The 18221-nt window shown below is 42.2% G+C and overlaps 1 protein-coding gene across 4 annotated transcripts in view; it reads right to left on the bottom strand.

The window, feature by feature from the left end:
- The window catches only part of Mast4 (microtubule associated serine/threonine kinase family member 4), a 593745-nt gene that overhangs the window by 421779 nt on the left and 153745 nt on the right, over positions 1-18221 (bottom strand). For all 4 annotated transcript variants that reach the window (XM_057790139.1, XM_057790141.1, XM_057790140.1 and 1 more), the window contains exon 2: positions 8025-8178. In XM_057790139.1, the coding sequence (XP_057646122.1) occupies positions 8025-8178 (154 nt within the window). The remainder of the gene's footprint in view (positions 1-8024; positions 8179-18221) is intronic.

Below are 18221 nucleotides of genomic sequence, written 5' to 3'. Positions count from 1 at the left end.
CATAAAATGGACTCAACAGTTATCTACAACATGTTCCACACAAACACCAAAGAATACACATTCTACTCAGCAGCCCATTGGAGCTTCTCTAAAATAGACCATATTATATTCTGGAACACAAACAAACCTTAACAAAATCAGAAAGATAGAAATAACTCCATGTATCCTTGATGACCACAATGCAATAAAATTTAAAGTAGTCAGCAAACAAATCTCTAGTCAGTACAGAAACCCACAGAGATTAAACAACTCATTACTGAATGATGAATGGGTCAATGAAGAAACCAAGAGGAAAACGCCGTCCTCCGCACTTGCCACCAGGCTCCTATCTCTTTCTCCATACCCTGCCGGCTCACGCCTTTCGCAGTACAAGCTCTAGAAGAGCTATGGATATTATTGTTTACCCAAGGATTTGCTTTCTCCAGTTCCCTGTTTCTTCTTTGCCTTCATCCCCCTAGCATATGCCTGCACTCCACCGCTCTCTCCAAAGTCACCCAGTAAGTATACTGTTAATTCCAGTGACCTTTTCTTATCTTCATCTTTATTTGCTTACATGACATGGTCTGATATGATCTCCTCTAAATGATGATTCATTTCTGTGACTCCACAATCCTACTGGGCTTATGAGTTTAACATGTTTCATGGGTATGTCAAACCAAATCTATGCCCTATGGCCTTACTGAAATCTACTTCTCCACAAACTCTTCAACCTGGTGGGTGCTGCCCTTCCTTGCCTACATGTATCTGGATTCTAAGCTATAGGACATCAGGCCCTCATTTCCCAGAATGCACAACATCCACCTTAGGGTAACCTGTGATTAAATGATGGATCCTGATAAAAGTATGTAGAGAGAAGTATGTCTCTTTCAGCCTGGCTTTCTCCTTTCTTTCCACCTTAGCCAACTGGAAATAGGGTTGCAAAAGGCCAGTAAAAGCCTATCCAGAAGGTGGAATGTGAGCATGTAAACCAACATGACAAGAGCAACCTGGCCCAAAATATTTCCCTTCAACAGTTACAGTGTAAGAAATAAGCTGCCACGGTGCCGAGATACTGTGACTGTTGGCTTAGCTTAAGACAGAGACATTGTATACCAGTGAATAGTTACTAAATACCATGGGAGCTTTAATTTGAGTATTTTCAGATTTATCAACGAAGCTAAGGAACACATTGACTAAAGAGAAACTCACTCCAACATGATGACCTCCAACCTAACTCTAAAAGGGAAAAACGCTTCTTGGGAATTGTGTTGTTTTTCTTTTCTCTCTTCAAGTAAGATGATTAAAATATTCCAGAGCTAGGCTGGGAATTTAACTTGGGGGTAGAGCATTTGCCTAGCGTGCTTGACGCACTACAAAAATAAGACAGTCAGAAAGACAGGTTTCATTTCTAAAGTCCAGGAAAGCAAAACTTTCCATTTTCCCCAGTGACACACAGCATTCTAACAAGTTTTAGAAATCCCAGCCAATACTGTCTACAAGTTAATTCGCTAATGCTATGCACACATTGCATTCCTATACAATCTATGGGAATATATTGATTCTGCTTTTCTTTATATTCTAAATGACCCAAACATCCTTTAGAAAACAGAAGTGACCCCCTCAGGAAAGGGAGCTTTTATTCTAGCTGTTAAGGTTACAACACACAAGACAACCAGGGAATGCCGGCTATGGAGTGGAGGGGGCACTCATTTGTGTATCCAGAAGGCAGGATTCAAAGATTCTCAGGTCTGCAGCTACCTGGCTGTGAACTGTCAGGCACAATACCGTGTATCTCTGCCCAGATTAAAGGGCCTGTATAATGATTAGAATAGCACTTTCCTTCCTCATCAGGGGGCTCCAAAGCTCAGTCACTGTTTACACGCTGCTTCTATCTATTTAGCAAGCAGCAGGCCATGAAGACAGAAAACACTAGCTTAAAAAATATCAGAACATGATGGGCATAGTAAGCTGAGTCTATTGTTTAAATGTCAGCCCTGAAAGAAAAAAATAAAATCAGCAACCAAGCTATGTTTGTTCCCCCCTTTTAACCTAATACTCTGGTAATTCAGATTATTAGTTTGGGAAGAAGAATTCCACAATTTCAAACATGGATGTCATTAATTCAAAACACGGTACAATTACGGGCCTTCTGATTTATCCTTTGTGAGGCTTTGTCTTTTCTGAATTATCTACATTGAACACGTACTTTTATAATTTAGAAATAGATACTTTTATCATAAAGAATTGCTTTAAAAGACAGGAGATAATTATGGTGGACTGAGTCCTTAACCCTAATTGTCTCAGCATTACATTCTACGTCCTTGTCCAACAACCAGAGTGGAGTGTGTGTCCACAACTTGACTCATTCCGACCAATAGAAAACTAACAGCACAAGGCTTACAAATGCTTGAAAGAGTTTTCACAGACGGACTTCACCTCTCATGCTTCTGACTCTATTACTTGTGTAGCTGCTGATCTGAGAGACAGCGGACCAAGAGCAGATCGACTCCAGGCGAATACTGTAACCATGCCTACTAGAACTAAAATAGGGTTCCACATTCTAGAATCCCCTCAGCCATGTAGCAAGAAACTCAGAGTTGTCTGCCAATGTGCATTCTGAGAGTGTATGGCATTAATATTGCTGACATAGATCACTGAATGATGCAAATGAACAGTAACAACAACAAAATCATTGGGGGGAAATTTCCTTGTGGATTGAATTGCAGGGTATAAAAAAAGGCCAGTGCACCCTTCATATGCCTGTATAAGAAGGGAGTCTGCTTAACCATCAAGCCAGTTTGGAGAAAAATTCTTTAGCACAGTAGTTTCCTTCCCCCCTTATCAAATATTCAATTGTTTAATTTTAATTATAGGAAATCTTATGAAGCATGTAATAGTTTGAGAACATTCGGCAACAGGATTTCACATTAAATATTATGACCCTCTTTCACTGTTCAAATTTATTTTTTACAACACGGTTTTCATTGTTTACAATTGTTTGCCACTCTGTATACATTCTATAACATGTTTAGTCAATATCCTCTTGGCAGATATTTAGATGACATGTAATTTTAATTATAAATAGTACTGCTCCAAACATCAGTAGTGCTAATTTTCCACACATATTCATGACTGCTTGCTTGCAATGAATTCCCAGAAATAGAACTGCTGGGCTAACAAATGTATGAAAATAAAGGGTTTTTTTTCAATATGCATTAATTGCTCAGTTTTAATTTACTTTAATTAAAGTACTGGGAGTCCTACAGATTGAGTCACAATCCCAGATTCCAAGTAAGCAAAGATTTCCCTATCTAAAATTCATTCTAATTAATCCTGCTGGAATTTTAAGTTTATTTAAAACCTGCTGGGTACCTGCTATGCTAAACAGCTCCAGGGTGGCTGTGTGCCTGCCTGGGCATAATCCCTGGCTCTCTTGTTCATAAGCACCACGCCTGTGCCTCAGTGACCCCAGCTCTAAAACAGGGCTGAGTGCTTCTCCGTCTCATGGGTTAGATAAGTCAATAAATGTAATTCACTGAAAGTATTCCTGCCCTATAAGAATAGTATTTTAATATTCAGTATCATTATGGATAAATAAATTACTAGATCACAAATTTTTCTGAAAAGCTAGAAGTTTAATGAATTTTTTCAGTTATAATTATGCAGTAATATTTTCAAACTGTAAACTAAGGCTTCAGAAAGTATTTTAGCTTAATTAGGTTCTGGCAAGAAAGAGTCCAGGCTGGCCTCGAACGTGCTATGCCCATAAGGAACCCTGAACTCTTGGTCCTCCTGTCTCCACCTCACACCTGCAGCTCACCGTTGTATGTATAATATTACCAAACCAAAGACCCTGGAGCTGAACCAAATTCAAGTAATGGGAAAGTGGTTGGTCTTTGAAGTAAGATATAACCCAGGCATAGGGTTCTGGAGGCAAAACCAGCTTTCTCATTGTACGCTGAGCAACAGGGTATGGTCCAAGGTGAGGTCACACGATTACTGTTGCCTAAAACTAGAAGACAGTTTGTTTTTGAGAATCAAAAACGATGCTTTCTTCTCTGAACCCCAATACCCTCTACTTGTGCAGGCAGGACACCACACAGATCTAATCCTTTCATCTCACAGCCTATAACAAATCCTGTAATAACAGCACTCAGGAGGCTGAGGAAGAAGGGTTTCCTGAATTTAAGGCTAGTTTGGGCTACACACTATGTCCCAGGTCAATTCAGGCTACAGGGTGAGGCTCTGCCTCAAAACACAGAAAAAGATTTTAAAAAGCAAAAATCGAATCAATGAGAGCATCAAACTGACCTTAGTGAGTTTACCTTCTTGCACCAACTCCAAAGCCCTAGTTCGGTTATTCACAGCTGCCCCTTGCTAGGCTACGTGCTTCAAACAAGCAGCAGGCCTAAGACCTGCACGGGTACAAACTAGTCAAGGTCCCAGCCCTGAGACAGGGAAATGGGCATAGAGTCCTAACCAAGAAACTATTTGTAACTAACACTTACTGGCTAAAGAAAACCCAGTGTTCTTCAGTGAAATTTTTCTGGGTATAGCAACCACACTCCAAGGCAGAGACTATGCCCAGAAATAATAGTTGGGAAACACAAAACTACCTTCATGGATTTTTGAAGACTATTTGTTTCTTTTCTAGCACTTTTGTTCTTACTAGTTTTTGTTTTTGTGTTTTTTTTTTTTCAAGAGAGACCATGGAGTTGGGTGGGTGGGGATATGGAAGGATTTAGAAGAGAAGAAGGAACATGTTCAAAATATATTACATGAAAAAAGGTAATAAAAAAGTAAAGGTTCATACAGTTCTGTAATGGTAGTTTCCATTACTTGAAAACTTTTTCATTATCTTTGAATAACCTTAAACACTCTTATTTTTATTTTGACTAATGAAGATCAATAAATCATTGTATGGCAGATGCAAAAAAAAAAAAAAAAAAAAAAACCCTTACAGGACCAGTTACCGGCGATTTCTCCCACCCCCAAAATCCCAGCTTTCAAGGACCTATTTTCCAAATAGGCTTCTGTTCAACGGTTGTTTAAGGATCTTCTAAGGATGACTAAATGGTGTTTTTTGTTTTTTTTTTTTTGCTTTTTTTTTTAATGATCTCACCTAAGATTTAAGCTCCCAGAATAGCTGTAGAACATCCAAACTGTATGAGGATAGACCTGATAGACCTAAGAATAAGAAACAGGAACCAGGTGCAATTATCTATTCTCAAAAAGCTAAAGGCCAAATTCCATGCTCCAAGTTGTACTGCTGCAAGATTTTGAATCGTTTCGAAGCTTTTAATAAACTACTTAGGAAAAACAAAGGTGAGACTAATTAGTATCCAACTGTCAAAAACTGTTCAATTAAAATAAACTTTTTAATTAAAATGACTAAATGGGGTGAATCTTAACCATCAAGATTTCACTTCCCTTACCTGATGGTAAGGTTCAACCAAGGTGAGACTGAGCCCGGATGACTTACGAAGCTGATCTGCCCCATTACACGCAGCAGGGAGGAACCAGCAGAAGTCTACTGAAAGCACTGGTTTTGAGACAGAGTCTCCATACGTAGCCCAGGCTGGCCTCGAACTCAGAACCTTCTTGCCTCTGCCTCCCAGGGCTTTTATGACATTCATGTACCACCATGCATGCAGAGAGAGTGCACTCTGCATGTGTGTGTGTGATACACATGTGTCACGTGGATATGCTCACACATCTACATGTAAGGGGTCAGAGGTCGACAGAAGCATCTTCTGCTTTGTTCTCTATCCTACTTCGAGACGAGGATTCTCACTGAACCTGAAGTTCACCAGTTCTGCCAGACAAGTTGGCAGCAAGCCCTGGACTGTCCTCCTCCCTTGCTCGGTGCTGGGAATAAAGATGAATACTTCTTCCACATGGGTGAAGTACCTCCTGCTCACACAGGAGCACTTTACTGACGGAGCCATCTTGCCAGCTCTGCAGCCTTTTCTTTTTTCCTTTCTCTTCTTCCCTGAGCCTGATCACCCTCCCTCCATCCCAGCAGTGTGGCTCTCGGGGCGAACTGCCCCAGCTCTCCTGACCATGTGGCAGCAGTATTTCCTTTCCTCAGAAATTCCATTACCAGGAAGTCAAAGCCCATAATTCTAAAAGAAAAAAAAAAACATAATTCGAAGTATTTTCCAGACCATTTATGAATCGGTAGGCAAAACTATCCTATGTAGACAAAACTTCCTTCAGGGTTTAAAACTAATGATGTTTCTTCAAAATATTTATGTTTAGAAGAAAAGATCACTAAAATGAAACAGAAAAATAGCTAATCTGTGATGTTTTAATGTTGAGTTCATCACGAAAGATTAAATGTGAGTCAATTCTAGGGTATGCTTTAACTTATCCTTACTTGGCTTTTTTTTTTCAAACTAGAATAAAAGTTATAAATAAAAAAGTATTTAATATAATTAATATATATTACGAAATATAAATATACATAGAGGTTATTTGTGGGGTTTCTTATATTTGAGAAAACTTCAGTTTTAGATGGAACTAAAGTTTCATCTCCACTTTATATCTCTAATACATATTTTTATGTGCAATGGACACATAACTATACAGACTCACAGACTACAGTATTCTTTTCTTTGTTTCATTTTCATCTTTATCTCTTTCTTTCTTTTGGTGGTAATGGGTTCAAACCCAGGGCCCATGAATGTGTAGGCAAGCGTCTATCACTGAGCCACGCTCCAGCCCTGGTATCATTTTCAATGCATGCTCGTCATACAGAATGGCTAGATCAGGGTAACTGTCAAATTTCTAACCTCCACCACACAGCGTTCCTGTTAGGAACATTCTAGACCCCTCCCTACCTTCACTTTAAAAATGGAATTGCTGCCAATCAGCGGTGTTACAGAAGAACAGTTATTTTGTCTGTCTCGTCCGCCAACTGTTCTCTCTGCAAACCCCAATTCCCAGGCTCTCACCCTCACTCCCTCACAGAAGGTAGCGTCCATAGCTCATTCAGAAGCAACACGCAGTATCTGCTTCTGTGCCTGACTGAAACAGACTACTTACCTGCAAGTCTGTGTTAAACACAGGAGGAGAGGGTTGATAGCTATCTTACAAATGAAGATATATAAGCACTCAACAGAACATGTTCTGCATTGCCTACATACTATAGAGCGAGCCATCTGTGATTTCTAAAGACCAAAGTGTTGAATGACCCAAGACTGGACCCAATATGCTGCTACTGGGAAATGGTGAACTGGAAGAGCTGGAGTCCAGCTGCAGGTCTTCAGGTCATCGGGGCCATGCTCTTAAAGTGGTGTATGGAAGCCAGTTCCCTTATCTTTCTCTCTTTACTGATCAATCTCGTTCCACTATGTGTTTCCATTATAATGTGTGGATTTGCAATGAAGCCCAAAGAAACCTCTTTTTATAATTCAATTATCTCAGCCACCAGTTAGAGTGATAGGAAGCTAACAGAAAATACAAAAGAAAACCACAATATCATAGGATCATGAAAAGACTAAATTCACAAAGACTGGCCAGCCACAGGCTGCCGAGGATGCGTGCAAATCGCTCTATGCTCCTACTGCTGGGGGGAGTATACAGTGGCTGGATCTGGGCATCCTGTCTGTTCCTTATGAAGACTCACTATTGATACAACAATACATACATATCTCTAAAGGTATGCTGAGCAATGGAAAGTGGACACAGCACACAGACCATGTGGCCCGCGGAACACAAAACACAGGATAAATCTCATCTACATTAGCTAATCCACAGTAACTTTGGGACAACGTGTGTGTGTGTCTGCACCTATACTGGGCATAAAAACGTTTTATATTTTGATCATGCTGTTAGTAACACCAAAATACAAATTTCACTAAATGCATTTGTGTACATGCAAAGTATGACCAGGTCATTGTATATAAACTGTACTCCATAAACGTTCACTGTTCAAGTTCTCAATTTAAACTGCTTTCTGGACTAAAGGGTCTGCAGGCAGGCTTTCAGGATCCTGCAAGAGCAGCACAACTCCTCTGCTGACCCACGTCACCCGGACTCACCAGTGAGGGCTCCTCCCAGGCTCCCTCGCCGCAGTTGCTTCCCGTCAGCACTCAGCTGTCTCTTATACTTCAGCGACTTTCCAAGGCCACAAGCCACATCTGGGTTGCTGCATTTCCGAAACGGCATGGGTGGCGGAGACAGTATGTGGTCGAGCTGGAGAGAGAAGGACAGTGACATCATTTCCAGGGACACTCAACACAACAGGGTCTCAGGCTCCCCTCTTTGCGCCTCCTTTTCTAAACACACTCCATCCAACCCCGTTCTTAATTTTCCCAGTTTGGAAAGTTCTAGATTTCGTTCTTGTGCCTTCCTTCTGAGAGTCAGTATTGCTCACTGCAAAAGCACAATACCGGGTTTTGAAGGCAGGTCACAGCACATGAGTAGGTCATAAGATTAAGTTTAATAGATTATGACTGCAATTTTTAATGCAGCTAAATAATTATCATCAAATTCCAACATGGGCTGGAAAAATGGCTCAGTCAGAAAAGTGTTTACCATGAAAACATGAAGAGCTAAGTTTGTTCCCCAGAATAAATTTTTTTAAAAAAACAAAAAACAAAAAAGCCTGGCATTGTGGCACATGCTTGTAATCTCAGCCCTGGATGGGTGAGATTGGTTTCTGGGCTTGCTAGCAAGCTAACCTATCCTAACTGGAGAGCTCTGGGCCAATACCTGGAGAGTTATTCCTGAGGTTAACCTCTGGCATCCACATAAACACATAGGTACACCCAACCCATCACACACACACACACACACTGCAAACAGGAAGATATCATTTCATAACAGAATTATACATGTATGCATGTGTATTCCAGACCCCTATATAAAATATGTACTTCTGTGGACCCCATATGAAACACTGCTATAGAAAAACAGATAAATTTCACATATTGCTCACACACATACACACACAGGAGAGGCATTTCTCAGCACCACAGCCCTTAATGGAAATCAATAATCCTTATATCACTCTATAGCTCTTCAAAAAAGAAAGCCTGTCACAAGAATCAGAGAAGCCGAAGTCACTTCAAGAGACAGCTTTCTAGAGAAGGGTCTCCTGGGTTAAAACACTCATGTCAAGATCTGCTCCACTTTCGCGAGAACATCTTCAAGACCTTAGGAGAGCAATGCCTTCTAAATGTTCACCTGCAAGGAGCAATACCTGGTGTCTTCTGAGACAGTTATTAAGGACAAAAATATTTCTGTGCACATACATGTGTCTTTATCGCTATTAAGAGTCCCCAAAATGTGTACAGAAAATTCCAGTTGTCACACAAAAGGGTCAACTTCATACAGTTGGAAAAGCAGGATAAACTTGACCAGCACAGCTAAATGCCGTTTTAAGGGAAGTATCACCAAAATCCATTTGGTTTTCGTGGGAAAAGATTGGCACTTGGGTGTCATTATCTGGTTTGTTTTTAAGACTACCATAGATGTTCTTATAGGAGGAAGCATGTTTAGGCTAAAACATCCATTTGTCTGACCTGTGCTATGGCACATTCAAAATCTCTGCATAAAGAAAACAGTGCCTGCTGGTGGGTACCCCCTCCCACACAGTTGAGACTGAACCTTCATTGGGTCAGCTCCACGAGATGCGAGCTTTCCCCCAACCTCGACTGTTCGTCAGCAGCACACAAAGGACTTGGAGCACTTCTATCAAGAACCATCTCCATCTCCCAGACACTTACCGTATTTCATTGCCAGCTGGTATTTTAGTGAGAGGACCCTGAAGAACGAGCAGTCCACCCGCTCCGGGTTCAAAGCCACATCAGGAGGGGAAGGGACCCCAGGGGGCTGTTCTCAGAAATAGTCCTTTCAAAGGAGGAGCTGTAGTCATCTGAAGGTGTCAGCCCAAGCTGCTTTTATTGACATTAAGTGTCCACTTACGAGGCCTCCGAGGAGAGATTCTTGTCTAGCCTTAGACATTCTGTCCTCAAATCTTACTCCTGAGCGACTGATGCAGTGCCCCATAGTCCGAATGCAGCTGCTCCATCAGACAACACAGAGGATATTGAGCCCTATTGTTCCCTATTGTTGGTACCACTGTATGTCCTTACCCATGTGTCTTTTTTAAACTGCCAATTATTATTATTATTATTATTATTGTTATTTTGCATTGAAATTTTTCAGGAGAAAACTTGTGACTATGTAAGTACAGAATGAAGTAAGTACAGAATGAACATCCTCGGTCTGTGTGCCAGGGCACAAATGATATCCTTTCCCCATTTGGCTTTCGTTCCCTTCCCCAGTACACACAAGCATGTGCACCCCTACCTCCCTCATAGTGTCTGCTGAAGGCATGGGTCTTCCCAATCAATATTTTAGCATGCCTCTTCTAAGAACATAGATAGTCTCTTAAACTCACCTCTTCTATAATCTATATATTCTTATACAACATCTCCAATCTTTTGAATTAAGGTCAAATGGAAAAGCCAGGAAAACTACAAAATAAGGCTCTTTTATATGCAGACTTTATAGTAAGTTGCTCTTTTCCGTGGCTAGGAAAATTGCAGCCACAAGGTGGCAGTGTACCATAGACATTCAGCAACATGTTCCCATGCCTGCTCCTACTAGTAAAGTAGCAAGAATGAGAGGCCGCCCGCCCGCCCTCAAGCCATCGAACGGGTTCAGGTCCACTCTACTTAGCTATTTTTTCTTAATTACTAGTGGCAGCTGCATAAAACACAAATATTTATCGTTTAAGGTCCGTCAGCTTCTGCTACCCGTTTCTCATTCCCTTGCAGAATTACAGTTAATTACTCTGGGGATGGGTGTTTTATCACAAAACAACAGAGGGCAGAAAAGAAGAAGACGGAGGGGGGGAAAAGAGGTCTTTCCTAAGTAGGAATAGTGTGATCTCCTCAGATATTGTCAACAGTCACACATGACATGGGCCATCTGTGGAGGGAAGAGAAGGAATTGAAGTGTGTGTGTGTGAGAGAGAGAGAGACAGAGAGAGAGAGAGAGAGAGAGAGAGAGAGAGAGAGAGAGAGAGAAGCTCCTTTTCCCATTACAGAAATGAAGTGCATAGGCCGGGGTTTTTCATCAGAATCACAGCCTCAAGAGGAGACTACTATTTTAAACCCGGGAAAATTGAGGCATGAACAGCGAGGGCTGAAAATGTCTCAAAAACAGGAGAAAAACCTATCAAGAGGACAACGCTCCCAGAAACCATTTCCCTCCTCTACCAATTCACACTCCCCATAGGGCTCTCTCTAAACTATCATTTTTCCAAATTCTCTGCACTGCCAGTGCCTTTAGTCTTTCTATAACAATTAATCAAAGCTTCTCAAAATGGCCCACTGCAGCCCGGCACTTCATTTTCCATTTTTTGCTGGGATCCCAACACTCACGATCCCTTAAAAAACACTTCATCACACCCTAGAGCTGACGGTACATATCAAATCTGTCACCTAGAACATTGCCGTTTAACTGATCTCCATTTAATGTTTTCCAACTTTTCCATACCCCAAAGTCGGCGCTCTGCAAGTTTAACCAGAGGATGTCCTGAAACTCTCACTGAGGCTCATGGTCACAGAAGCAATGGCTTTGCTCTGCTCAGTCAAGCATTTCCGGGGTCCCTCCCTCAGCGACTGCAGGCTGCTCCAGAGCCCAAGCGCGTCCTGTGTCACCTAGCGTGCTGCTAGCCAGGAGCACCTTTGTCATGGAAGTCGTCATCTGAAGATACAGTTTTCCTTTATCCATCAATAGCAAATCGGGATTTCTGGGGACTGGACTTCCTCAAAAGTCCGTACATTAGTTTTAACAAAGCTGTTTTCCCAGTATGTTTAGGGCATACCAGGAAAGGGTTCATCTGCATATAACTAAATTTCTAATTCAGACAGAGGTGCAGCATGCCATCACATGCCAAAGATGGACCACTCCTCTTCTTCAAAGCCTGTTCGAGGAAACACAAAAGTGTCTTAGGGAACCAAAGGCACATGACCAAGAGAAACCTTGTCTGAATGTGACCGGAATTCCTAAAATGACTGATCCTGGGACTGCTGATCACACACAATCATCTGTGTGTGCCATAACTGTCTCCTTGTTTACTGTTGGACAAAAGGCTGAGAAAAATAAAATCCATCATGGTTACATGTGACTTTTGTCTTCAAAGACAAATACAAGATGAACACAAGGTCTGTATGAGAGCCTTTCCCATCACTTGCACCATCTGCAGATAAGGACCATGGGTACATCCTCCTCTGCTAAAGCCCCGCACCCCACCATGGCGCCACCTACCTAGCTCTCTAGTGCACACGGTAATGTCCACAAACACCAAGCTTCCAGCTTATCTACTCTCTCCTGCTTGATCTCCAGACACTGCCCCGCCAGGCACACCAATCCTCCCACTCACGGTCTCTGAGCACTTACAGGAATCTCATGAGGAGAAGGAGACACAGCTCAGACAGTAAAGAACAAAACTGATTTATTCTCACTATTCAGGATGCAAAGCTTACGGTCAGTACTAACTTCTCTTCCTCACCCCACATTCCAACAGCATGCCTGCTAACTCATCTTTCAAAATACATCTCCAAACCCACTCACGTCATCTGTCCCACTACCCACCTTGTCCCTGGCGACCTCTTCCAACAACCTCCCAAAGGCTCCTCCCACCTGCTCACTAATCTCAGGACAGTCACCAGTGACCGTTTTTCAAGCATATGCCAGATTCCCCAGCTGGTCTGCTGGAGGAGTCCCTTCTTGGTTTCTCCTTCACCCAGAACAAACTCGGTGCTGACACACTGGCCTGCTAGGACCTCCCACCTGCGGACCCCAGCCAACACTCTCTCCACTGCTCTCACCACACCTCCTCCTTCTGCAGAACCGCGATGGTTCCGAACATCTTCCCATGTTTTTCTTCTTCCTGGGAGACACCCTTAGCTAGCCCGTCTGCTCCACTTTTCTAGGACTCTTTTCAAATGAGTCTCTCTGGGAGGTTCCAGTGCTAGCTAACTACGGAGAGGACCGTACTCCTCACTCGATTCCTTTCTTCATAGCATCTATTGTCATGTTACATATGAGATCTTTTTGTTTTGGGTCATTCTTCCTCGGCATTGGTGTGAGTAACAAGAAATTTTATGTCCGTTTCTTCTGCAGCTTTATGCCTACAATAGCACTCGTGGAAGGAAGGGAGGGAGGGAGGGAGGGAGGGAGGGAGGGAGGGAGGGAGGGAGGGGAAAAAGAAAGGAAAGGAGGGAGAAATAAAGAAAGAAAGAAGGAAGGAGGAAGGAAGATTTTTAGTAGGAATAAATGAGTTGCTAACGTCTGTTACATAGAGGTATTTAGTCAAAATATAACAATAGTAAAACAGAGAACACATGCCATAAAGAACACAGCAATAAAGAGCCTTTATTGCTGAAAAATATAAGAAATTACATCAAATGTAATCAACGTGAAATTCTACGAGTCTCCAGTACTTTGACAAAACTGAGCTCTTCACGTATGGGAAGAGCCTTAGGTTATATCAAATGGCATCCTTTAAAAGAGTCATTTATATATACTAAACTAGTATGCTAATTTTTGAACAGGGCTATCTCTGGAAGGTGATCCCTAAATAATGAATTACGCGACCTTTTAACTGTATCCCTCCTGGCGTAGTCACTCGTGTCCATCAATCCAACGTCTCCTGGTGTCATCTCTCTTTCCTGTAATTCCGCACGCATTCCCAAGATGTGACACACATGCATTTTAACGACACATCCAGAATGCATGTGCCCCGAGGCTGAAGTTCACGAGTTCAAAGGGATCACCAGTGTCATGTGCATTCATAATGGAACCCGACACTGAAGTCCTTTTAGTGAGGACTGACTAGTAAAAACTAACATGAAAATTTAACTTAGTTATTCCGATTCTTGGTATTAAGTAGTCTAAGAACCAAAAATCAAAAACACCTGAGTTATGAAGCTGTATCGATCTTGCTGATAACCCTATACTTGCTCTTTCTTTTCCTTACCACCCAATAAAGAATCCAATAGGAAACTTGGAAAGACTTTACTGTGTTTTAGAATTAGATTTTACTGTTAAGGCAAAGTCTACAATCAATATTTTAAAACCTGATAGGATAGCCTTCTGTAGCTCCGACAGTCGTTACAGGATTCTCCTTAATTCCACAGTGGCTGGATGATCCAATGGGAGCTGGCACTTAGGTGTCCCCATTAAGGTATTTAATCCTTAACACACCATCTCTTCACCTCAGAACATTACTAACGCTCACACTTACCTTATCAACTGGTTGTGAGCACTGACAAATTTCACACGTGTTAATTACTGGATATCAGAAGATAGAAAGTGCCCATTCGTGTGTGCTGGAGTTACTTTCTGTTTTACAGGCGCCTCTCCCATTGTCTCCGTGAAGTTTGTTCGTGCAAATTAAACCTGCTATGACTTTACCCAGGACTCTGGTTTTTGTTTGTATAGCTGAAGTGAGAGTTTGGTTTAAATTCCTCTACAGTTATCCCAGGTCACACGCCTCCATGCTGGAGTCCAGGATGCCTGATATATGAGAAGCCACATTTCCTTGTCCTTGTGTGTCGTCAGCCATGCTATCTCATTTAGGAGGAGTCTTGAATCCCTCCCAAATGCTCAGGGACAGAAAGGCCACATCCCAGGCAAGCTATTCTGTCTCAAGAGAAGATCTCAGAGGTAGTGAGGACAGAGGGATGATGCATGAAAGGGACGAGCACATCCAAGCAATCCATAACCTAAAATATGGGCGCTCACTGTCTGGCTGCCTTCCCAGGCGCAGTTCCGTTGATCCTTCTCTTAGCTGGCTGACAAGGGCTGGTTTCTTACTCAGCTGCCCTTCAGAGCCACACCTCTCAGGGACCTTACATCTGCTTCACACTACTCAAAAATACATAAAAAAAATACTTCTCATTCTTGGCACTGCCTAAAGAATATGCTATGTCCCCTTACTGCATCCTAATATCTAAATATTGACCAGCCAGGCCACCAAGAAAATGGCAGTCCTGTATTGGGTCTGTTAATTGATTTTGCTGACAATCAATCCAGATTACATCCCCCAGAAGACAGGCTTCCGTAAAATGATGCTGTACGCATCAGTCCTACAAATCTGGCTGCTCAGACCCATCGTGGGCAAGGAAGGGGTGCACATCACTGGGCCCTAGTCAATGCTCAGCTCCATTTATGAGCATTTACTAAGCTGTTTTGTTGTTGTTTTCTTATTTGAAACAGTCTCTATTCCCTGGTAGTCTCAAGTTCAAGATCTACCTGCCTTGGCTTCCTGAGGATTAATTGGTGTGCATAATTGTGCCCAGTTTATCGAGTAGCATTATGGCAGGCTGAGTGCTAGGCACAGGTGTAAGCAAAGAAACAGTAAACAACACAGACTCACTAGGGGCTGCTTTCAAGGCTAAGAGGGAAACACTATGAAGATGTTTTGGATGTCAGCACTAGAACCAGTGTTGCTGCTGCGGGGTGGTGGGTGGGCTACCTCCTGGGAAATATATACCTAGCCAAGCTTCTCTAGACACCTGTGGCAAAGTCCCTCCCTCCTAACCAGGAAGTGGAATATGTCCCATCGCCAATCAAAACTTTATGCAGACAGACTTCACTTTATCCTCCAAAGTAGGATTTTTAGTTTCTGGAGATTTCTGTCTTTACACCCCCCCCCCTCTCTCTCACACACACACAACATACATAAATATCCATACACACATACACAAGCACACACATATAGATATACATGCTCTCTCTCACACACATATACAATCACATACACGCTCACATATGCACACATACACACAAATGCATACATAAATACACACATACATGCCTTCTCACATACATATACATTCACATACACAAATACATACACACAGACACACATAAACCCACACATTCTCTCTTTCATACTCCCATACCCCCCCCCCCACGCCACTGTCAGTGCTTGGAGTCATTCTTGGATTTAGGATAACTGTTATGTCTGAATCCAGAGAGGCCACTAAATTATTTATCCTGCCAGGCACAGGGTAGACCCAACAACAAAGACTCAGTGGAGCTGTATGTCAAGATGTCGCTGTTTGGTTCTCTTGCTCTATGCTTGCTTTCTTCTTGTTTGTCTTCAGTTTTGAATTATTTCCCCCACAAAGTTATGTGCTGTAGTAGGTTGCCTTAAAACCTTTGAGAACAAGCTGGGTGTGGTAGTTTGAATGTAACTGTCCCCTATAAGCACATGAAAAGTGGCACTATTAGGAGGTGTGGCTTTGTTGGAGTAGGTGTGGCCTTATTGGAGGAAATGCATCACTGTGGGGGCGGGCTTTAAAGTTTCTATGCTCAAGATACCACCCAGTGTCTCAGACACTTTGTTGCCTTCTGATCAAGACATAGCCAGCACCATGTCTGCCTGCACACCACGCTGCTCCCTGCCATGATGATAATGGACTGAACCTCTGTATACACCACCCTGCTCCCTGCCATGATGATAATAGACCGAACCTCTGAAACTGAGAGTGAGCCACTCAGGTAAATGTTTCCTTTGTAAGAGCTGCCATGGTCAAGGTGTCTCCTCACAGCGACAGAACACTTGCTAAAACACTGGGGGACAGTGACACACGCCTGTAATCCCAGCACTCAGCGGGAGCCAGGAGAATCAGAGTCGAAGGCCAGCCACTGCGACATAGCATTTGAAGCCAGCCTATGCTACAACTTGTCTTAAAAGAACTTTTGAAAGGAAAATGAGAATGGTAGAAAAAAATAGAATCAGCAAAACTATGTTTACAAGGTCTGATAAGTCAACAATTCCCCAAATACTACTCATTCAAACGATTTTACTATTTATTGAGATCACTTTCTCAATGAATGGCCACACTGAAAAAACAAAAAATAAAACTCTTCGACAGAATATATTTAAACTGGAAAGTGTACTGGATACCAATATCGTTTTCTATCTTTGATATTTGGTGGGGTTGGGGACAAAATTCAGAAATTTGAGATTCACCTGTCTCATCTTCCAAACATACTGAAATTATAGGCATGTACCCCCATGCTTGGCTTCCATCTCTGATTTCACAATTACTTCCTGGGATCACAAACTTCAATTACCAATATGAAGTAAGTTTCAGAAACGCCCTAAAATGCATTGTTAGATCAACCTATAATGGCCTAAACAGAGCTCTGAGCAGGTTTGCTGCTTAAGCCCATGGATTATTTCCTTTCCTCCCTTCTGAGTGAGATATGTAAATTAGCACTTTGAAAACATTCTCTCATTTGCCTGCCAACTCAACTTCAAGGAGGTCAACTCCTTAGCCCATGAGCATCTCCACACATACACACACACACACATCCACCACCAGCAAGAGCGCATGGTCCCTGCCCAAGGAAGGATGCTGTGCAGCAGGCATTTAATACCAACTGAGTATGATGTGTACATTAAGCCGTGAGTTCAATCGCTGAAAGATGTGAAAAACAGAGCTAACAGTATTTGACAGCCTCAAAACGTGGCATTTACCCATGCACTTTTCAGAATATTAATTGGTGCTTAGCGTTTGGTTTAGGAACAGTGACACAGGGGAAAACAAGGGACCCGTACAACTCGACTTTGCATATATGGATCACCCGTTTTCCCGTCACTTTAATATTCCGGATGTTTCCCTGACCTTTATTTAGGAATCTAATCTACGCCTGCAGTTGTTTACTTATCTGAAGTCATTAAACTCCCTTGATACCATCCTGTCCCCAGCAGCGATGTTACTAAAGAGTCTGACCCTGGTTAATAAGCAGGAAGAGAAAACACTTCCCCCAGGTTATTTTCCTTCAGTGTAAACCAGAATGGAAAAGCATCACATGGTCCCACAGAGCTGACATTATATGCCTGCTTCCTCTTTTCTCAGCATTAGGTTTTATTAATATTCCTAACTTACTAAATGAGGAAGGAGAGATGCAAGGATTCAACATCTTCAGCTCCATAGGACATAACCTCATGGATAAAGACCAATATCCCTGACTCCAAAGCCCCATTCATTTCAGTGTTCCAATCCATCTCCCTGACAGGGGCTACCATGGTTAAAAAGAGAAGAATCTGGGGAGTCAATGGAGAATACTCACAAGAGAAAACCTGACGCTGAAATCCTGGTGTCACCAAGTAAAAATGATCTAACTAGACCCTAGGTGGTGGCCTATCAGATGGCTCCCGTAGCACAGTGTTCAAGAATCACAATATATTAGCAGTGTAG

The sequence above is a fragment of the Chionomys nivalis genome, chromosome 15 (genome assembly GCF_950005125.1).
Source record: "Chionomys nivalis chromosome 15, mChiNiv1.1, whole genome shotgun sequence".
In the NCBI taxonomy this organism is placed as follows: Eukaryota; Metazoa; Chordata; class Mammalia; order Rodentia; family Cricetidae; genus Chionomys; species Chionomys nivalis.
This window is presented reverse-complemented; position numbering and strand designations above follow the sequence as displayed.